General features: G+C 38.0%; 2 protein-coding genes and 1 long non-coding RNA gene across 5 annotated transcripts; 2 read left to right on the forward strand and 1 right to left on the reverse strand.

The window, feature by feature from the left end:
• Positions 1 to 329: 329 nt before the first annotated feature.
• Positions 330 to 4,162, forward strand: LOC122145293. The gene is made up of 2 exons (XR_006160238.1): positions 330 to 540; positions 2,044 to 4,162. It is a non-coding gene; the product is annotated as an uncharacterized LOC122145293 (long non-coding RNA).
• On the reverse strand, positions 3,059 to 8,852 carry utp6 (UTP6 small subunit processome component). The gene is made up of 19 exons (XM_042758137.1): positions 8,584 to 8,852; positions 8,407 to 8,491; positions 8,134 to 8,175; positions 7,923 to 8,015; positions 7,778 to 7,825; positions 7,599 to 7,662; positions 7,331 to 7,449; positions 7,132 to 7,209; positions 6,960 to 7,041; positions 6,795 to 6,876; positions 5,894 to 6,069; positions 5,714 to 5,793; positions 5,470 to 5,547; positions 5,165 to 5,344; positions 4,357 to 4,437; positions 4,050 to 4,159; positions 3,715 to 3,781; positions 3,539 to 3,611; positions 3,059 to 3,438 (listed from the first exon to the last, which is right to left on the reverse strand). The coding sequence occupies exons 1-19, from the start codon at positions 8,673 to 8,675 to the stop codon at positions 3,284 to 3,286; spliced, it is 1,785 nt and encodes a 594-aa protein (XP_042614071.1). The 5' UTR covers positions 8,676 to 8,852; the 3' UTR covers positions 3,059 to 3,283.
• Positions 8,853 to 9,194: 342 nt separating this feature from the next.
• Positions 9,195 to 22,589, forward strand: LOC109084002 (polycomb protein suz12-B-like). Of its 3 annotated transcripts, none has more exons than XM_042758136.1 (16): positions 9,195 to 9,922; positions 10,282 to 10,328; positions 13,265 to 13,329; positions 13,424 to 13,492; positions 14,164 to 14,213; positions 14,315 to 14,400; positions 14,576 to 14,807; positions 15,657 to 15,765; positions 15,877 to 15,982; positions 16,166 to 16,313; positions 16,441 to 16,529; positions 16,712 to 16,855; positions 17,212 to 17,369; positions 17,979 to 18,177; positions 18,331 to 18,410; positions 21,212 to 22,589. In XM_042758136.1, the coding sequence occupies exons 1-16, from the start codon at positions 9,778 to 9,780 to the stop codon at positions 21,510 to 21,512; spliced, it is 2,028 nt and encodes a 675-aa protein (XP_042614070.1). In that variant the 5' UTR covers positions 9,195 to 9,777; the 3' UTR covers positions 21,513 to 22,589. The 3 variants fall into 3 exon arrangements, 2 of the variants coding, with proteins under 2 accessions (XP_042614070.1, XP_018954272.1); XR_006160237.1 differs by having other exon boundaries at positions 9,207 to 9,922; positions 16,148 to 16,313; positions 18,311 to 18,410; positions 21,212 to 21,349; XM_019098727.2 differs by having other exon boundaries at positions 9,213 to 9,922; positions 16,148 to 16,313.
• The last annotated feature ends 228 nt before the right edge of the window (positions 22,590 to 22,817 follow it).

Here is a 22,817-nt window from a genome sequence, read left to right on the forward strand (position 1 = left end):
ATGATTTTTTTGCTTCAATTATTCGGGATTCCCATTCTAAAGGCTTTCATTCAGTGCGGGGTGGAGCGGCCCCCTGTGGTGACATTAATATATACCATTCGTAAATATTGGTATTGTTCTACTTTTTCCACGACTGTAGTTGTATAGGTATTACGTGCCAAAAAATAGAACAAAAAATAAAGAGACCATGAAAACATATAAACATATAAACAAAAATATTTTAAAAGCCAAATTAAATACCAGTATTGTGTTTGTAAATAATTTTTTTTTCGTGTTCACTGTTGGTGATTTTTTTTTTTTTTTTTTTTTATATTTAAAGAGATTTGTCGTTTTGTACACAAGTTGATATAATAAACTGAAATTGCTTCTCAGTGGAAGACACGCCCTTTGCAGTGTCGTCATCACGGCAGCCGCTTCGGACTCGCGGCGGAGGGTAGAGGATTTCTGTCATACGGCCCGGTATATTTTCACAAAATATTCAACTGTACGAATGATCATCCCCGTTGCATTCGTTGTTCAGCTAACATCGGCGATCCTTTGGTGAGTGTTCATCATTGTTGATCACGCTGTTTGTGCGAGCAGGGATGTCAGCTGATTGTTATTCATCTCTCTGACGCCTCTCTCTCATCATTCCCTAAATGCTGTGGGCTTGCTTCTTTCAAAACTGTCTGATACTAACTCACACATAGCACATTTTATTCAGCACGGATGATGCTTTTGCCCATAGGAAGATATACGATGGGCCTATTGAGCTGAGCAGTAAAGGCCTGTAAATAAATGCAAAGTTGTTGTACAGTTTCTCGTGGCCTTCTAAAATTGATGACTGAGTAGGAAGAGGTACGGGCTTTGATTTGTGCTGTTGTTGTGAAGGATGCCATGTCATGCTTATATTACACAACATGTAAACATTAGGAGCTGTGAGTTGTATCTAGGCTCGTTCTGTCAGGAGGGCAGACTGACTGGTCAAAGCAATAAAAAAACGTCACTATTACAAGCAAATACGCTATAATATAAAACCGCATCTCTTTTAGTTTGTATGAAAGCCCCAGAACGTCATACAAACGCCTACATTGTTTTGATTACTTTCCATTTTGAATAATACAGTTATTACTGTAGTGGGATAGTGAAGATGCCTGAACACTTGCTCTGTGTGTTGTCGTGTGTTCCATAATAGGAATTACATATTGCATAATTATGCAAATTCTCCAAAAAAATAAGAGTCAAATAGGAGCTTGTCGTCAGCTGTTGCTCATTTAATGACATTTTACCAAGTGGTCTCATTCCAGAAAGTCATCATCAAAATGTAGACAGGCATAAAGTGCCCTTAGTTTAGTGTGAGGAATCTGTTCAGTGTTGTTCTTTTGTGACGCATAACTGTCCAACCACACATCTGTTCAAGCAGAACTTTATTTAGAGTTTTTGGTCACATGCTCAATGTGATGGCAGTGAAATGCTTTTCACTTGAAATTAAAGGTATAGTTCACCAATAAATAACTTTTTTTTTTTTTTTTTCATTTTTCCACACCTATATGACTTGTTTTCATTTGTGGAACACAAAATAAGATATTTTGAAGAATGTTGGTGACCAAAAAGCTTGGTGGTCATTGACTTCCAATGTATGGACACAATAACAATAACAACAATAATAATAAACTTAATTAATGCATACATAAATACTGAGACATTTCTGCGTCTTCTATGTTCTGCAGAAGAAAGAAAATGGTAAGGAAACAACTTGACAGTGACTAAATGATAACAGAAATTTCATTTTTGGAGAACTATCCCTTTAACATGTTGTAGATTTTATTGTAGAACCAAATAAAGTATGTAGATTATACCCAGACAATGTTACTACTTCAGTTCGAGAGTGTTTTTTAATTTGACCATGCCCCAAGGTGTTTTTCTAAAATAATTAATAAAAGAACCACAACAAAAAAAAAAGAACAAAAGGTCATGCTGGTCAAGCTTTTACTGCCTTCTGTCAATACTATTTGCTCCTCAGGCTTTTGGCATGCTGTACCAATTCTATTCTCTGTCCCATAGTGGGGGTGGGGTGAGTGAGGGCTGCTGTGAGGATCCCACACTGTGGGGCAGCCACACGCTGAATGGTGTCTCCCACAATGAAGGCTTTGGTGGATGCAGTCTGGGTGGTGTGGAGCATCGTGGCCTCAGTCTATGACTACATTCACACCAGTGCCATGGAAGAACGCATTCACTCACTGGAGAGTGCTATAACCATCCACCAGTGTGTCATTGGCCTACTCTCTGCTGGACTTGTGGCCCTCTTCACTTACATTCTGCTAAGGAAGCACTGACCCAAAATTTCAGCCATTTTTTTTGTGTGCAAGACTGCATCAGTGATGTCAGAGGAAACTCTGGAACCATGTTGATGTCAAGCAAGCTATGTTCAGTTACTAAACTTTATTAGTTTCTAATTCTGTTAATGTTTGACTACTGTATAATCAGAGTTGATGTGATTCAAAGTAATCTGGTAAACCAAAATAAGCGTGTCTCTTAATTAAAAATAGTCTTCTACCATGTCCGATAATGGATTTTTAAGGTCATTGTTGGCTACCACAGATGAAAGGATTCAGAGATGCTACCTGCCATGGTTCTTCACACAAGCTTGTTGACAGCCGAACAAACACAAAACAATCACTGGATCACCAGGCTTTTCAACCTGTTTGCTGCTATTGTCAATGGAGTCAGTTTTACGTGTCTTTATTACTTTTAACAAAACATTCAAGTTGCCAATAACTAAGCATAATGTAATTTATTTATTGTTAGACTATGACATCTCATACAGCTTATTTCTTAACTCCATGGTTAATGAGAGGCATCAATGACTGCGATTATATTCTTGATAGAGAACTTGAAGTGTCCTTAAATCACTAAAGATATCAATGTAGTTGATTTTAAATTGATGCTACCTACTTCAATATTTATCTTTGGTTACATGTTTGTATTGAACTTTTGTTTTATTTAGTGTGCTAGTGCAAGTGAGGATCTGTTGAAATAAAGTGTAAAGCATTTCTTTTAACATTAAGACAATTTCATGTCATAATAAAATGTTTATTACTGGAACAGCAGAAAAGCACAAATGTTTATGCATCAGAATGTTTGGAAAAATTCAGAAGGATCAGGGAATGAACTTGAATTCATGAATTTTTTCCCTTAACAGACTGCAACACGAGTATTGGGATTTTCAAAGAGAAATCACTGAAGCCATTCTGTGGTCCATATAGAAACAATACAGAACACACACTGAATATTTATGCTGGTTTTACACATGCCCGGTCTGCAGAAGTGTGTACTGCGTGGTAAAATGCTCAACACTTTCACCCTCCAGAGTCTTAACAGCCCTCCAGTGGAGCTTCCCACAGTTCTCTGGGTTTCCGTGCCTTCCCAACTCTTCCTTGATGTAGTCCATCCAGAGATCTAAAGCATCAAATTATTTTGGTTGATCAGTGAAATACACTACTCAAAGTATGAAAGAGACTTGCCTCTTCAAAGGCTAAAAGCACTGAATCACACTCACCTTCATCTGAGGAACCGAACTCACGAAGCGCTCGCTCATAGTAGTCTCTCAGGTTACTTATCTTTGGTGTCTCCTGGGAGAGTAATACAAATCAGTAATACATTGTATGTGTTTATATACATGTCTGCTGGTTACTAGATATTTTGGACACCTGACAGGTGCTACAACACCTTTACCTGCTCTTTCTCAATCTCAATCATCTTCATGAAGAATGCCTTAGTGAATGGTCTGTGTTCATGCAAGCTGAAATCCAAGAGAAGAGGTTGTTTTGAAATTGCTTATGCCTAATTTCTAGATATACAGTGAAGTCCCAAAAGTCTAAAACCACATTGAAAAAATAGGATTTAAAATTAAAACTGAAAATAACATTTCAGGATTTGGAATTAAAACATCTCTTTTAAATTAGAACAATACAAAATAAATATTTTTACTAGTGGCCTCAGCCTTTCAGGACCCACTGTATATACAGAAAGAAAGAGAACCATAGAGCACAGCTGTATTTGATGTGTACCTTGTGAATGTTTTTCTAGCCCTTTTGTAACCACCAGTTTTATATGACCATTCAAGGTATTTTTCCTTCATGGCAGATGACACTGCAGGTACTAGGGACAGAAGCCCTTTCTGCAAGTAAGATCAGGAGCAATTTAATTACATTATATACATTAACACTGTGGACTACATTGGAATTAAAACTTATGTAATCAAATTAAACATTATGGAATCAGGACTATAAAAGAAATGTCAAATGATCTGGATGCCTTTTTATCCACCATCAATTGGTCTTGGAGGGGTTTTAGTGCAAGCATGTCATGTCCTACCTGAAAAAAGGTCTCAGTGTCCTCTGGTCTCTGCGAGGTCATGCACCAATCTGCCTGCAGCTGCCATAATGGAAGACTTTCCTGTAGAACATATTATAGACTGATTATTAAATATATCATTGGGTTTAAGCTTCTGATAATATAATTAAAGAAAATAAGAGCATTTGCAATACTGCTACAAGGATCATATTACATTTTATTAGTAACGGGTTCCCTCACTTTTCTCCCTTAATATCTCTTAGTTTGCAAGTAACTGAACCATATTGTTTGGGGAAAAAACAAAAACAGAAAAACTAACATATAAAGAAGGACTGAGAAATGAAACAGGATAATTGTGCATGCTGTTATCACTCTATAGCATTATGTTCCCATGTGGATGGATAACGACCTCTATGCAGGGTTATGTAACTACATACAATTATATGTAGGAATTCCTGTAGCTCAAGCAGTAGAGCATGATATTAGCAACACCAAGGTCTGGACTCTGGAGTTCAATTCCCAGGGAATGGATTTACTGATAATCTATGTCTTAAAAGCAATGTTAAGTCGCTTTGGATAAAAGCCAAGAAATACATAAATGTGACTATAGTATTTTGTATATATATATATATATATATATATATATATATATATTATATATATATATATATATATATATATATATATATATATATATATTTTTTTTTTTTTTTTTTTTTTTTAAAGAAAAGCATTTAGAAGTAGTTCATTTGTTCATGTGGACTAATTAGGGCAAATCTGCTGTAAGATGTTGTGTCCCACTTAGAGTCAGCTGTGGCACAACCACTACCTTGGGATTCACGTGTTTCAAGGCTTCCTGGAATAGATGTCCCGCCTCTGTGCTCTCCAGCTGGACCAATGTCTGGAGGCTGAAGCTCCACATCTCAACTGATTGGCTGAAGCACTGGGTGGCTGTAATGGCAATCTGGGTAGCAGATACTGTATCCCCTGACGACAGAAGGACCTTTAGCTGTTTTTTGAGGAGATAGAAAGTGGCCTACATTATACCTGCAGCACCATTTAACCAAGTGCTGCATAACATGTGTAAAGCAGGAAGTTTTGCGATGAGATTCCAATGTTAAGAGTGAACATTACCCAGTTCTTGTAGAATGACTCTTGCAAAAGCTTGGCATCATGAGCACTCTGTAAGACTCGGAGTAATCGTTCCTTTCTCTGAAAAAGTGAACAGCCACACAATGTGTCAAAAAAAAGAAAGAAATGTAAATATGGTTTAATATAATAAATCAAACTTCCCAAATACAGCAAATCCATGTTAATCTGATCAAGATTATCATGAACACTGCAACACCCCCACCACCCCCCAAAAAAAGTTTATTACCTTTTCCTTGAGTTCACTGACATTTGTCTTCCGCTTATATCTCTCAAGACAGAATGTGACATAACATGTCCACATGGCCTCTACAAAAATTCATTACACAAGTAAGCAAATTACATACTGCTAGAACCATGAGAATCCACTCATATTCTACCACTGAATTCTAGTGTTACATCATGATACCTGTATTAAGGCTCTTTAGAGCCTCTTCATAAACGACACAGCAGCGTTCTTCTCTGCGGTCTGTATCAGAAGCTCTTCCTTTCGCGGACTGGAGCTCTGGAGCCCCAGCAGCATCCAGCTCACGCTTAGCCATAAAATCCCACATCATGCAGTCATCGACATACTGACTCTGCAGTCTGAACACAAACAGTATTTAAACATCACCTTTTCAGGACTTCCTGTAAATGGATTTTCCCGAATACTAGTTTTAGCGTTATTCTGTTCATTTACAATAGCTCCTACAGCATTTTTATTCAATAAAAAAAATGATAAATCAGTCAACCTCTAATTAAAGGGACAGTTCACCCAGAAATGAAAATTCTGTCATTAATTACTCACCGCCATTTACGAGAGTACCACAACTCTCACGCAGTGCACGCGTGTTCTATGTTAGCAGCACCACACACATGTTGTGGCATTCTTGTGAATGGCAGCAGATGCTGACACGGAAAAGAATAATTGTTGAATAAAGTCATTATTTCAGTTTTCTTTACACAAAAAAGTATTCTCGTAGCTTCATAAAATTAATGTTGAACCACTGATGTCACATGGACTATCTTAACAATGTCCTTTCTACCTTTCTGGGCCTTGAACGTGTGTAGTTCCACTGCCGTCTATGCAGGGTCAGAAAGCTCTCGGATTTCATCAAAAATATCTTAATTTGTTATGATGATGAACGAAGGTCTTACAGGTTTGGAATGACATGACGGTGAATAATAAATGACAGAATTTTCATTTTTGGGTGAACTATCCCTTTAAGGTGACTAAAAACAAACAAAAACAAAAAAAAACAGCAAGAAATGTGTCTACGTAAATCGTCTGATCTCAGAAATGCTAGGCAAAGGGGAAAAAGACTCTGTACTCTTGCAGGATGGTGTCCTGTAGCTCCTTTGTGAAGTCAAAGATGGCAGCAATCTGTAGCAGCGACAAGATGAATTCAGCCCCTGATAAGACAAGAAAAATAAATGTAAAGCACTCAGTTAATACAATCTGTTGAGTTAAATAGTTCTGAGGAAATTTAGCTGACCTTTAATTTTTTGTGCAGCATCCCTGTACACCACCTCAGCAAGTTTTCCACTCAAGATTTCCGGAGAAAAATTATATTCCCCCTAAATTGAGAAAACATGTTTTGTTACTTGCTTTTTAATTAGCATTTTATTTACCAGAGAAAGGGCTCAGATATACACCTATAACCCTACCACATCTATTTTAGCTTCTTCCAACTCCTGCTGCTGTTTCCTCAGTTTCTCAGCATGCATGAGCTCCATCCGGAAATACTATGCACACACACACAAATTAACACGGTTTTATTATATGAACATCAGTATGGACCTTTTATAATTCAATGTTTTATTAGTTGTTTCAGGCCAATTCAAAGAGATGCCAGTGTCTCCTCACCTCCTGATAGACTTTCTTATTCTCAGGATGAAAGCGCAAGGCACGGAGGAAGAGATGTCGGGCGCTCTCTGAAGAGTTTCTGTCCTCCATCTCACACTTAGCAGCCATTATCCACAAAGCTGCAGGTATTATGATATTATTTTATTTCTGGCCATCTGCTTTGAAATGTCTTACACCTCTAAAGTAAATTAATATGAATACTATATAGAACAATAAATATTTTAGGCAAACCAACTTAAACTAGTTTCTTTTTTAAATAAAAGCTTACCTGGTTTGTCAGGATGGATAGCTAACATGGATGACAACACCTTGCTGAGCTGAGTCTTTGTGCCCTGATATAAGAAGACAAGAACAGAATCAAATAATTGACATAACCATAAAACAGCACAGGCACTTTACCACAGATTTGCTTGTTTTTAATTAATGTTTATTAACAAAATCACATACCCATTTCTTATTAAAGGCAACCTGTGAAAGCCAGAGCTGCACATCCTCCTACAGAAAAAGCATTAATTTGATGCAAGTAAAAAATTGAACATCAAATTACAACATCTAAAGGTTATTGTTTTGTTTTTTTTTCATATCGTCCAACCTTCCATTTTGTTGTAGCCCTTCTGAAAACATGGTTTATGCGATGAATGATGGGATATTCAATTTCCTCCCGTTTAAAATGGTAACCAATTCTCTGTAAACATAACAGTACAGTTCGAGTGCATATATTCACTTTTACCATTAAACAATGCCAGAATTACCCATGACTAAAATATATTTAAATAAAAAAAGTAAACAAAAGCTCTACTCACTGCTCTCCTCTTCTTGATAAGCTCTAGGACGTTTATTTCATACTGATGAACAAAAACACCAAGTTACACGTCTCATATTAAGCTATTTGGATCTTGTAACGGGTTAGAAAGGTCATTTGCAAATGCACAGCCCAACCTATCATGTTAATGTACTAATGATTTTTGTGTGTGTGTGTATATATATATATATATATATATATATATATATATATATATATATATATATATATATATATATATATATATATTAAACAGCCTTTTGTCAATACAGACCTGTATGTATGTGATAAAATCGTCTTTACTCTGAACTGTCCGGTGCAGCTTGTATTCCAGAGCAGTAGATCTTTTTAACATAGACCTGAAACAAAAGCCTTGCTTGAGAAATATGTTTGTTTCAGAGTAGAAGCACTTGTTTCTATCTGTTGTGTTTGCGTGTGCACTGATACTCACTTGACTTCTTTACTAGTGAACAAACCGACTCTTTCCAACTGTTCAAGCGCTGGTATTCTGTCCTCTAATCGTTGTTGCACAATGTCAGCCATTTCTAAGGAGTGTGAGGTAAATCTTCAGATAAATGTGTAAGATTGTCGGAGTTTTAGTGGAATAACGAACCCTGACTTGCTTCACATCCCTACACACGTGGGGACGGGAAATTGTCACGTTGTCTACATCCGGTTGCACGTCAGAAAAAACTCCGACGTGAATTCTGCACTCGATTGATGGATCCTCGGTTATTGTTATTATTATTATTATTATTTTAAAGCTCTTCATTTTAGGAGAACGTCATAATTTAGAACGTTACAAATTAGGTATGTTTTCCTGAATTGCGAAGCTTTGTGGAGTGACGAGGGCCAACGGTTTTCAGCAGTTTTCAATCTATCATTAGATTGAAATGTAGAACACAAATATAATTTCGGTACATACTTTCATTGCCATTTTTATTTGAAATGATCATTTGCAATAGATAAGTAAACAGAGCTCGAGTTATGTGCCGTTCTTCCCCGAGTTCTCTCCCAGAATCAAAACATTCTTGGCGGCAATTTGTCTCCTCTACCAATCTTAATCTCGCGTCTATCAAGGCGAGTCAAGCAAATAGAAATCCTCGATGTCACCAGACGACGTCTCCGATTGGCTGCCACATGGTCATGGGCGGGTTCTCACGGCACTTTTCTCAAGGGCTCGGGCGATACAGTACTGTGTCGATATACATCACTGTATTAAATTTTTCCCATCCAAAATAAACGCAATTTCGGGCGCAAATAAGAGATATTTATATAAACCATAACGTTTATCTAAATCAGTACGTGAACGGCTGCCTGTATGGATGGATAACCAGGTGCAGTTTAACTGTTTTCGTCGCTGTGAAGGACCGCAAACTAACGTGCTAATTTTCATCTTTTGAGGATCAGCGACCAGACTGAGGACGTACATCTATAACATATTTACCACTCATATGTTTTATTCACATGAGTCATATTAAAACATGTACTAGTCACAGAGACTGGTGACCACCGATATCTGATGTTTAGGTGATGGTAGAGAGCTGGCTACAGAAGCAAAGGCAGCTGTCTGTCATTAAAGTGCAAATATTCATTTCTCCTGGTGTTGTTTTGGTGTGAAGTTTCAGTTAGTTGTTAGTTTATAATGGCTCCTCAGAAATACTCGGCTCAGGTGATGAACTGTAAAGCCAATGGTGCTGTATACCCATCCTCTGGCGTGAGCTCCATAAAGAAGCCCAAGATGGAGCAGCTGCAGGCCGACCATGAGCTCTTCCTGCAGGCCTTTGAAAGTGAGTCGATATCTGTCTCATTTAGCACACCATGTAAAATAGATCTCCATTGGGAGATTATATTAACAACACACTTACATCTGTCACAAATCTTTATCATGACAAAGTTTTCTGTTCTGCTATTACTGCCGTTAGATATGTGGAGTCATTGGATTTAGCCTTGTAATGTCCTATAGCTGTTTTTAACATGATGCTGTTTTTCATCACTATCTCTAAGTAATAACTAATTTTGCAGACAGTTACTTAAAACCTTCTAGTTTATTGTTCATGAAGGGTTCAAAAGCGACAGATAGAAGTTGCTTTCACTTTGAAGCTTTAAAATTGTATGTTTTGTTAATACTTCTGCATTTTGTCTTCAGAGCCTACTCAAATATACAGATTCCTACGAACAAGGAACCTAATAGCTGTAAGTATACCTTTATAAATTAATCAAAAGGCATAACACCGAATTTATATTAACATCTGGGCCCATATTCACAAACCATCTTAAGGCTAAAAGTAGCTCATAACACGCCGATTTAGGTCTTAAAAAAATTGGGCTTGTCAATACTAAATTTAGGACTCCTAAATTTTTGCTCTTCGAGTATTTCACAAAGCGTTTTAGCTCTGAAATAAGCTCCTAAATCTGTGAAAGGTTAGGAGTAGTGAAGAGGACTCCTAAGTCACTAAGATCAAACCACAAACTATCTTAAAATGGCTGTTGCCGGTGTTCTGACGGAACACCATACCCATCAGAATGGGATACCTTCGGTTAATGCGCATGGGCAGCAGTGAAATTGGTGGAATTTAATTTAATAAACTGTATTTTTATTAAACCAGGGGCTATCAAAACAGCATACCCCTTTATAAACTGTATTTTTTTTTTATTAAACCAGGGGAAATCAAAACAGCATACCCCTTTATAAACTGCATTTGTATTAAACCAGGGCCTATCAAAACAGCATACCCCTTTATAAACTGTATTTTTTTTTTTTATTAAACCAGGGGAAATCAAAACAGCATACCCATTTATAAACTGTATTTTTTTTTTTATTAAACCAGGGGCTATCAAAACAGCATACCCCTTTATAAACTGTATATTTTTTTTTTTATTAAACCAGGGGAAATCAAAACAGCATACCCCTTTATAAACTGTATTTTTTTTTTTTAAAACCAGGGGCTATCAAAACAGCATACCCCTTTATAAACTGTTAATTTTTTTTTTTATTAAACCAGGGGAAATCAAAACAGCATACCCCTTTATAAACTGTATTTTTTTTTATTAAACCAGGGGCTATCAAAACAGCATACCCCTTTATAAACTGTATTTTTTTTTTTTTATTAAACCAGGGGCTATCAAAACAGCATACCCCTTTATAAACTGTATTTTTTTTTTTATTAAACCAGGGGAAATCAAAACAGCATACCCCTTTATAAACTGTATTTGTATTAAACCAGGGGCTATCAAAACAGCATACCCCTTTATAAACTGCATTTGTATTAAACCAGGGGCTATCAAAACAGCATACCCCTTTATAAACTGTATTTGTATTAAACCAGGGGCTATCAAAACAGCATACCCCTTTATAAACTGTATTTTTATTAAACCAGGGCCTTTCAAATAAAATAAAATTATGTTAAAAATAAACATACGTTGATACAGGTCCTTGACAGTACTTGAATTTATTTTATGCTATAAGTTTTCTGGAAAAATTTCCATATTATTCCCTCTAGTCCGCTAATGTGTTATTTCTCCAACACTTCGTGGCCTATGCGTACTAGCTTGCTTGACTTACATTAGTTAGGCACATTTACGCTTTACGTTAAGTGTTTCCCACGTGAGGTACTTTGTGTTGTACATTGCCATGAGGTTAGAGTGACCATATTTCCTCTTTTTCCCAGACATGTCCTCTTTTTGGACCTAAAAAAATTTAGGTCCAAAATTTGAATCACCCAAAATGTTGGGCATTCTGCTTTTACTTTCTACAGTCGATTGTGTGCATTTTTGTATTAGAGCGCTGCAAGGGACTGTTTTCTTAATCCCGCTCCCACTGAATTTCTGACCATTATTGCCCATTCCCGTGATTTTTGTGTCCAGTCCCGCCTGCTCCCGTAAACATTCTAACATTGCATAATTTTCACGCATCAGGGAGTATCTATCAATATGCAGAGTATTTAAATATCTTTGAATGAGTTCTCGCTGTTCACTTTCACTTCACACCCTGTGTAAAGATCAGATATTTGTCATTAAGCTCAGGATCTGTTGAGCAGCAGATCCTCAAGCATGGTCTATCAGCCATCTTTCTCTTCTCAACACGTGATCAGTCAAATCTGACTCCTGCAGCTCGTGTTGAATGCAGGGTTGGCAAGTTTGCTTTTTATTTTTTTCCTATGGCTACTTTTAAACTGTTAATGAGTTGATTTCCCCCGTGGGTTAAAGGTTTGAAATGTTGCTTAAATTATATTTGACTGAAATGCTTGTATTGAAGCATTTTGCATTCAGCCTATTATAAAACTGTGCTAGATGTTAAGTTTTGTGAAGGAGAGCCACTGGTAGGAAGCTTTTTACCTGTGTTTATGATCAATATGCATAACAGTAACTGTAAAATATTTATTTTAGGTATGGAAATGACATTTTCAGTTTTGATATTTGGGATATGGTCAGTGCACTACTTTGGGCACTACTTTATCCACCAACCAACCACACCCCAGCCTCCCGCCCCACCCGCACCCACTGTCCTCTTTTTGAAATACTAAAATATGGTCATCCTACACGATGTTCATGCGCGCTCAAAACTACTAGGATGGTACCTCAACGTTTCACAGACACACCGTGAAATTAATGTTGAATTGCTTTGCTTGTTAAGATAATGTAAACCCATGAGGTAAGAAAAACTTAAAAGCATATTCATATATCTTAAAACTTCTGGTTACATGAGCCTAAGCTTTTTACAATAAAATTTTAGAATACAGTATAGGATGTACCGAATATTCTTCAGTTTTATGCAAAACAACAAATACAGCAAATAGAATATCAGATCTCTGTCATGGCCAAAAATAAATGCAAAAAAAATAAAATAAAATTGTGTATGAGACACGAAAACTGTAACAACGTATCTTACAAGATAACACAATGTAACCTCGCTCTCACTTGAAATGTGTCCCCACATTAAGTCCTTGAATTGGAGGGTATTGGACCTGGAAAGTCCTTAAAAAGTTGCTTGAATTTGAAATTAAACAAGGTGTGGGAACCCTGGCATGCTGACATGATCCATAGCAATGAGGTCAATTCACAAATGTTTTGTGAATACGGGCCCTGGGCTGGTTGGACTTGGTTTTAACTTTTTTCTTGCTCTTTCACAGCCGATATTACTTCATAGGACCCTCAACTTTATGTCTCATAGAAACTCTCGAACAAATGCCAAAAGGTAGGTCTTCTCTATGTTCTAATAATTGTTATCTGAAAATCTGCTTTGCTTTGCTTACAATGTGTTTAATAAATTAACTGCTGTTTTTCTTCAGGAAAACATTTAAAGTGGATGATTTGCTGTCCAATGTGGATGGAATGAAAGGGGAGCCTGGGTCTCAGAGGTACTGGTCTTCTACAGATGTTTTGCATGCTGTGTTCTTACACAGATATGAGCGTAAATGTTGGAGTACACTACACAACTTTTAATACCTGAATAGATTTTCAAGCAATAGGCAGCATACACTTGACGACCTTGTAACTGGTTACAGAGGAAAAACTGGGCATTATACACTAAACTACTGAGGATCATACAATACCTGACTTTCAAGGTGTTCCCGACACAACAAACTGATGCAGAAATATGTGCCTCGTTGGTAGGAGACACATGACAAATGAAAACAATATTTTTCATGAAATCATCTCAAAATATCAACGTTTGATATTCTCCTACTGAATCGAATCATAGTCTAAAGCTAAATAAGTCTGTGCCCATCACATATAATGCAACTTCCTGTGCAATTTGTCAACTCCAATTGCCCGAAATTTGCAGAGCGGTTCTGATTTTTGGCAACTGGTGTTGACTCTTCTAGTCAACAAAGTGGGGCAAAGATCTGGCCAAAAGTTTTGTAGTCAATTAAATTGCTAGATAGAGAAGGTTTTGGCCCACTGTTTTAAGATTGACTGTGTTTCAAAGTGAGTAACTGAGTGGCTTTCAGTTGTGTTAAATGAAAATGTGATAGGATCATTTGGCTCCAAATGGTGATTTTTAGTAAAGTTTCATTTGTGATTTCAGTTTGACTTCACATCTGCAACTGACATTCACTGGATTTTTTCACAAAAATGGTAAGTCTACATTTACGTGTACAGCACCAATCCGTCTGAATTATCTTATTAATATCTAACCATTATTTTAGGGTTCTGATATAATTTTGTTCTTTAACCAGACAAGCCATGTCAAAACTCAGAAAATGATCAAAACTCAGTTTCACTTGAGGTGCTACTCGTCAAAGTCTGTCATAAAAAGCGTAAGGTGAGCTCCTCTTTCATTTTATTTCATGTTATTTTGGGTTTGGAGCGACGTGGGTAAGTAAATGTTTAGTTTTGATTGAGTTGTCCCTTAAAACATACAAGTGGATAAAACAATTAAAGTATGCTGCTTTAAAGATCTCATTCTTTTTGTTATGATGGTCATTTTGCTCCTTTAGGATGTCAGCTGCCCTATAAAGCAAGTGCCTACGGGGAAAAAGCAGGTGCCTTTGAACCCGAATTTCAGCCAAACCAAGTCTGGTGCCTTCCCTTCCCTGCTGGTGTCCAGCAATGAGTTTGAGCCCAGTAACAGTCACATGGTCAAATCCTATTCTCTTCTCTTCAGAGTGTCTCACACAGGGAAAAGAGACCCCAACGGCTTCATCAACTATGAAGCAGATGAGAATTTTGGTGAGTGGCAGCGTATGTACACAATGTGTGACACCTGTTGACAAGTGTTAAATGCTGTGTAAAGGCTCTGCAGACTCCATCCTCATTTGTTTCATGGCTTTAGTGTGTTAGGTTAAACAGAGTTCACCCAGAAATGAAAATGGTGTCATTATTTACTCATTGTCACTTTTCCAAACCTGTACGATTTTCTTTTGGTCCATACAATGAAAGTCAATGGTGTCCAGTGTTCTTTGGACCCTACTAACTTACATTATGAGCACAAAACTGTTCTTTAGTCGATGCTGATAGCCTTGTGGTTAGTGCGTCGACATACAGCGCAACTGTGCTCACGGCGACCCGAGTACGATTCCCGTCTCGAGGTCCTTTGCCGATCCTGGTCCCCTCTCTCCACCCAATGCTTTCCTGTCATCTCTCTACCATCCTTTCCCAATAAAGGCGTAAAAGACCATTAATGTAACTAAAAAAAACAAAAAAAAAAAAAAAAAACTTGTGTTCCACAGAATAAAGAATATCATACAGGTTGGAACAACATGGGTGATAAAGCTAAGACAGCATTTTAAGTTTTGGGTGAACTAACCCTTAATATCCATTTATCACGAAGATAGATGACGATTTAAGAAGTATCATGTTTTTTCAGAAATTCTGATGGTGTGACTGACTGAAATCGAACCTTTTCTGTCGTCTGTCCATGATGATGTGAAGAGCAATTAAAGTCAGCACCCTACATTTTCAAATATAGTCAATACAGTTAATTGAGCACTGCCTTCTGCAGTTGTTGTAGCCTCAGCCTCACAAATGCTAGACAAATGCTAAAATGGAACAAGACAGTCCAAATGCTTTTATTTGTAGATGTAAAAGAGGAACTCCCATCCAGAAAGAAGAGAAACTCATCCCACAGAGGTGACGGAGAGACCCCAGAAACATTTGTGGCTCAGATGACTGTTTTCGATAAAAACAGGTTAGTAATAGTAGTGCTTTCAGATTGCTTCATTTTACTTAGAGGTCCCAGAAAAATTCCTTATGTGATGGAAAAACTGCACAGTATAGCTGTATAATAATTGTCCTTCAGACGGCTGCAGCTGCTGGATGGAGAGTATGAGGTGTCCATGCAACAGATTGAAGACTGTCCAGTCAGCAAGAAGAGGGCCTCATGGGAGACTATACTGGATGGAAAGGTTGGTTATGTGGTGGAAATCTAGTCATACTTTTTTTATAAAAATTAAATACAAAATAAAAAAAGCTAGCTTTTAAAAACAGAGCTTTATTTCCCAAATTGTAGTAGATGTATGATTTCATTCAGTGGCAATGTAGATTGCAACTGTTGATTCTTGTATTTTGAAAGGTTGCCCCCTTTTGAGACCTTCTCTCAGGGACCCACTTTGCAGTTCACTCTTCGCTGGACAGGTGACCCTTCAACAGCCCCTGTGGCCAAACCTCTCTCCACTCGCAGTTCTGACACCAGCACCACAGAGAGCAGACCCAGCACTCTCCGAAATGCACCTGTTGGTAAGGAAGCAAACTAGCATCTGTTTAAGTTTGTTAGCAATCATGGCCTGCTTTGTCTGTTTAGATTTTGTGAAGTTTCTGATTCCGTAATGTCTGGTCAAGGCTGTTTATCATTTTATTATCTCAGTGGCGAAGGATTTAGTGAGCACCAGCATACAGACCAGGAGAGAACAGTCGCCCTGCGAACCCATACAAAAACTACGCATCTTTTATCAGGTAGGAATTATGAACTCTTTATTATAGTACATTTATGTATTTTGCATTGTTTAAAGTCACTTGTATACTACATCATAGAAAACACAATTTACTCATTAGGTTTACTCCAAAAAACCATCTGCAATGTAAAAACAAATATTCAGAACTTTATGCAACATGCTGGTATTTCTGTTTGTCCACAGTTTCTGTACAACAATAACACTCGACAGCAGACTGAGGCCAGAGATGACCTGCACTGTCCCTGGTGCACGCTCAACTGCCGTAAACTCTACAGCCTGCTGAAACACCTCAAACTCTCCCACAGTAGATTCATCTTTAACTATGTGGTGAGCACAGTAGGACATATTCATAAATCTCTGCCTGTTTAATTTCAACAGATGAATAGAATCAACGTATTAGGTTAAAAATTCTTTATATAGTTATACATGGGGCTGGGTGGTATGATGATATATATTGTGGTAACGATATAAAGTGTTTATACATTGAGATTTTTATCTTGGTATGTAAATTTTTATCTTGGTATGTAAATATATCCATATATCTGTATGCAGTATTATAAGTTATTGATATATTAGAGTGAAGCAACATGCATGAATGAGAAAAACTGTAATAAGTGCAAAAAGCTGTTAACAAGTGAGTTCTTTCTGCTATAAGTATTGTTCTTGAATTTTATGTATTCCAGCCTCATCCTAAAGGTGCTCGGATAGACGTGTCCATAAATGAGTGCTATGATGGCTCATATGTTGGCAATCCGCAAGATATCCACAGCCAGCCTGGCTTTGCCTTTAGCCGCAATGGCCCTGTTAAGAGGACAGCTGTCACTCGCATACTTGTTTGTCGGTATGAAAAAATGCAATTATTGTTGACTAGAGGGACATTTTATTTATTTTTTTAGATTTATGTGTAAACCTACCATTAAATCAAAATGCACATTTCTCAGTTAATAATGGAATGTTGCAGCTTTTATTATAAATGATTTATCCATGCAAAAAAGTATTTTCACAATTTCTGTTTATTTTGAATTTAAACCTTTGTTATAGGCAATAAGTGTTTTTCCATCACTGACATCAATTTAAAATTGGCTCAACTATTTTTTAAATTGGGTTCTCCCCAGGGTTTTGGTGTAAAAATAAATACAGGATGTGCATATCGAATAAGCTGCCAGAATGCCTATAATGATTTCTTTGAAGGACAAAATCAGGGTTATGTGCTAAAGTCTTCGAATTGTGTTTTGCTTAAACCATTATGAGTTTTACTTGATTAAAAAAAAAAAAAAAAAAAAAAAAAAAACTGCTTAGGCTTTTACATGACCTAACTTGTTGGCATATTAAGCATAATCGATTCTAAAAGTACAATACAGATAAATGGCAGAATACTCCTGTTTTATATATGGTTGTGATGCTAGAAATGTTAACCATAGATGTTTAATAATCTCTCACTTTCACATAGGCCAAAGCGAACCAAGCCAAGTCTGTCTGAGTTTTTGGAGTCCGAGGACGGTGAGCCAGAGCAGCAGCGGACGTATGTTAGCGGACATAATCGTCTGTATTTCCACAGCGACAGCTGCATGCCCCTCCGTCCACAGGAGATGGAGGTGGACAGTGAGGATGAGAGGGATCCAGAGTGGCTCAGAGAAAAGACCACCACGGTTAGTCTACTCGTCAAACAAGTACAGTTTTCAACAAGATAGTAATTGATATTTGCATTTGAATCAAACATTTTATGCTCTTTTATGTATTATGAGTCTGACTGAAACTATTCAGTTCATGTGTCATGATTAGTATGTTTTGATTTGCCTGAACAAATTGAAGAATTCACAGATGTGAATGAAGGAGAAAAAGAAGTAATGAAGTTGTGGAATCTTCACGTTATGAAGAATGGGTAAAAATGCATTAATATTGTCTCTCTTTTGCTTATGTTAATTGTATTACCCAAAAGTTTTGAGAATGACACAAACATTAATTTTCACAAAGTCTGCTGCCTCAGTTTTTATGAAGGCAAATTGCATATAGTCCAGAATGTTATGAAGAGTGATCAGATGAATTCCCTCTCTGCCATGAAAATTAACTTAATGCCCCCCCCCCACCCCCCCCCAAAAAAACAAAAAAACATTTCCACTGCATTTGAGCTGCAGGATCGAGGCACCACCAGTGCAGAGCTTGCTTAGGAATGGCAGCAGGCAGGTGTGATTGCATTCACACGCACAGTGAGGTGAAGACTTTTGGAAGGTGGCCTGGTGTCAAGAAGGGCAGCAAAGAAGCAATTTCTTTCTCAAAAAAAAACCTTCAGGGCAGACTGATATTCTGCAAAGGGTACAGGGATTGGACTGCTGTGGACTGGGGTAAAGTAATTTTCTCTGATGAATCCCCTTTCCGATTGTTTGGGGCATCCGGAAAAAAACTTGTCCGCAGAAGAAGAAAAGTTGAGCACTACCATCAGTCCTGTGTCATGCCAACAGTAAAGCATCCTGAGACCATTTGTGTGTGGGGTTGCTTCTTGGCCAAGGAAGTGGGCTCACTCACAATTTTGCCCAAGAATACAGCCATGAATAAAGAATGGTACAAAAACATCCTCTGTGAGCAACTTCTCCCAACCGTCTAAGAACAGTTTGGTGACAAACAATGCCTTTTCCAGCATGATGGAGCACCTTGCCATAAGGCAAAAGTTATAACTAAATGGCTTGAGGAACAAAACATCAAAATTTTGGGTCCATGGCCAGGAAATTCCCCAGACCTTAATCCCATTGAGCACTTGTGGTTAATCCTCAAGAGGCAGGTGGACAAACAAAAACCCACAAATTCTGACAAACTCCAAGCATTGATTATGGAAGAATGGACTGCCATCAGTCAGGATGTGGCCCAGAAGTTGATTGACAGCATGCCAGGGCGAGTTGCAGAGGTCTTGAAAAAGAAGGGTCAACACTGCAAATATTAAGACTAAGATTGGACTAAGATCCAAGATGGTGGCACGGTCAGACGCAGCGTCTACTCCAGGTCCCAAAAACTGTGTTTTTATGTCTGTTAGTCTCGTTCCTCGTCTTGAAACAGTTTGACCTTCGGAAACACATCTGATGGACAGAGCCTTTTGGAAATGTGTGTACAAACAACAGCTTTCGCCGGAGACTACTGAGAAGCTAAGAGGCCTCTGTCTGCTGCTGAAGCCGAAACCCGAGACCGTGGCCTCGCCTACTGATGCTACCCGCACAATACGGCGACGCCGGCAGTGTGAGAGGGGACAGAAGGGCTAACCCCACTTACTTCCATCACTCATGCTCTCAAACGTTCGCTCTCTGGAAAATAAACTGGACTTAATTCAACTCAGTCGGTCTACACGGCATGAGACAAGGGATTGTTGTGTGTTTGTTTCCACTGAAACAAGGCTAAACAACAACTTCCCAGATCTGCTATTCAGCTACATGATGCTATCGAGTGGACAGAGACAAAGAACTGTCTGGTAAGGCTCTCGGGGGTGGTTTATGTGTGTACGTCAACAAAGAGTGGTGTGATAATGCTGTGGTAATGACAAAACACTATGGACTATGGAACAATCGACAGCTCGACTGTGGAGAGAGTCAGCAGCACTAAATTCCTGGGGGTGCACATCACAGAGGATCTCACCTGGACCACCAATATCATGTCACTCTCAAAGAAGGCACAACCGCGCCTACACTTTCTTCGCCGGTTGAAAAGAGCAAGTCTCCCTCTACACATCCTCACCACATTCTACAGAGGAACCATAGAGAGCGTGCTGACCAGCTGCATCACTGTCTGGTATGGGAACTGTAGTGCAGCAGACCGCAAGACCCTCCAACGGACAGTGAACACAGCTGCAAAGATCATCGGTGCCCCCCCATCCTGGACATTTTTCTTACACGATGCTCCAGCAAAACCAACAGTATCGTGAAAGACCCCACCCATCCCTCCCACAGTCTCTTCTATCTCCTAGCATCAGGAAGACGGTACCGGAGCATCAGAGCCCGCTCCACCAGACTGCTCAACAGCTTTTTCCCCCAGGCTGAACTCAAATTACCCCGCCCTCCTCTGAAACCCCCACACAAACCCTCTACCTCCTGAAACACGGACCATCTCCCCTCCTCCACCCCCAAACACCCCCCGCCAACCTTACCACATCACAGAAAAACTTTTAGAAACTTTATTTTTTGTGCAAATCTCCTCTATGCTAACTAGACAATTTTCGCACTCACTGCTGTGTGTACATAATCCCACATAAGAGTCAAATATGTGTTTACATGCTCGTGCACTACAAATCATCTTGCACTATTCCCCAGCCAGTATGTATAGGTAGACATTTATATATAGTATTTAAAGTCAAAATCTGTCAGTAGGTTAGTTGTGTATAGGTTTATACTGCTTTACTTCATTGTTGTATTTCTGTATTTATGTAGCACTGTGGTCCTGTGAGGCTCAACATTTCGTTCCATTGTATGTCCACACATGTAGCGGAATGACAATAAAGCTCAATTTAACTTAATTAATGCACTTGTCAATAAAAGCCTTTGACACTTATGAGTAGCTTTTAATTATACTTCAGTATACCTTAGCAGACTTTGTGAAAATTAATATTCGTGTCATTCTCAAAACTTTTGGCCACGGCTGTAGACTTACAAAAACATCCAACATTGGTGGAATATTGATGTCCTTATTTTGCTGTCCTTTCTCCAGATTCATTTCTGATAATCAGATGAGTCAGGCGAGCATGCTGTTTGTGGAGAACTACGGGCCATATATCATTCGCAGAAATTTGTGTCGGAACTTTCTGCTTCACCTGGTCAATCTGCATGACTTCAACCTAGTCACCACAGCAACCATTGACCGGGCCATGGCCCATATGAAGGAGATGGAGGAGTCACTTCCGGAACTCGAGGAGGGACGGGAATCATCAGATGCCACTTGCAACGGGCATGCTGTGTCCTCGGTTGTTTCATTACATGGCAAACGCTCCAAAAGTGGAGTGTCAGACTGACAACAGTCGGTTATACAAAACAAATTATGAACATAAAGAACGAGCTCTAGTTTGAACTCAAATTCTCAATACTTAAATCTCAATCAACAATAACTGTGGCTTAGAGCATTTGTTCTTTTTCTGATCTGCTCATGTGTTCATTTATTAATAAGGAGCCCATTTGAGACTTGATTATGAGTTAGCTGCTGGTATTACAGACTGACGCAAGTACTGTTGACTGAATTGATGCAATTTTTCAACACGTTTTCCAGTGAAGTGTCATACTTTCAAAACAATATCATTTCTGCAGTCATGTCTAGTATAATCTTCTTATAGTTTTTCTTCTGAAAACCCATTATGCGAAGAAGTGAGTTACTGTAGAATTGGGTGTACTGTTAGTTGACATTTTCTGTATACATTTTATAATTTTGTTTAACCACTGTGCATTCAGTGATTAAGCACATGGTAGCACTTGTGGAACTACTTATTCAGTGCCTGTAGAATCAGAATTGGTGACACGGACACTAATTTGTGATATTCAGGTTTCTCACTTTGGATTTGAAAGCTAAACAACTTTACATTTCCTTTTTTTATTATTACATACAGTTACTCTTTTTATCTGTTTTAGATTGGACCAATCAGTATATATGCTGAAATCTGTTATCAGCTCCTTGTTTGACATGGTGTGTGAAGATCCTTCAATCTTAGAATGGCATCTTCTATGTATATTTTTTAAAATACCAGTTATCTTGTTAATTAGCAATATAAATGCACACACGTGAAAAGAGAACTGTCTATGTTTGAGCCACTAGAAGTCCTCGTTTCATAAGTCTTTGTAAACCAACCTCATTATGCCATTTAAGGTAAGGATCCAGAGCAGTTTTAAATCCAATGTATGTGATGTCAAACTGATGTTAATATTGGATATGTTGTTATAAAATAGTTTGTTGTTATTACAAGGTTCAGATGTTGTACATGCCAAAGTATATCAGAGACAGCATCCTTTGTTTCCTTCGTTTTGTTTCATCTGCAAAATGCACAAGTTTGGTGTACACAAAACTATTTACAAATTAAAGATGTGTAAATGCTTGGTTTAAATGCAGTTTTAATGAATTGTGCTCAAAACTGCTGTTGGTATATCTATTTTCAAAGATACAGTGTTTCATAAGTCATTCTGAATGACGTAATTTCAAAACCTTTTCAGGAAACAAGTGTTTACAATGCTAGAGCAACAATTTGTTTAATATTAAATCTACGTTATTTTTCTTCATCTGTGTATTAAACTTGCAATGGATTTCTACAGGCGAGAAGCCACACCTCCGCAAC

The sequence above is a fragment of the Cyprinus carpio genome, chromosome A6 (genome assembly GCF_018340385.1).
Source record: "Cyprinus carpio isolate SPL01 chromosome A6, ASM1834038v1, whole genome shotgun sequence".
Taxonomy (NCBI): Eukaryota; Metazoa; Chordata; class Actinopteri; order Cypriniformes; family Cyprinidae; genus Cyprinus; species Cyprinus carpio.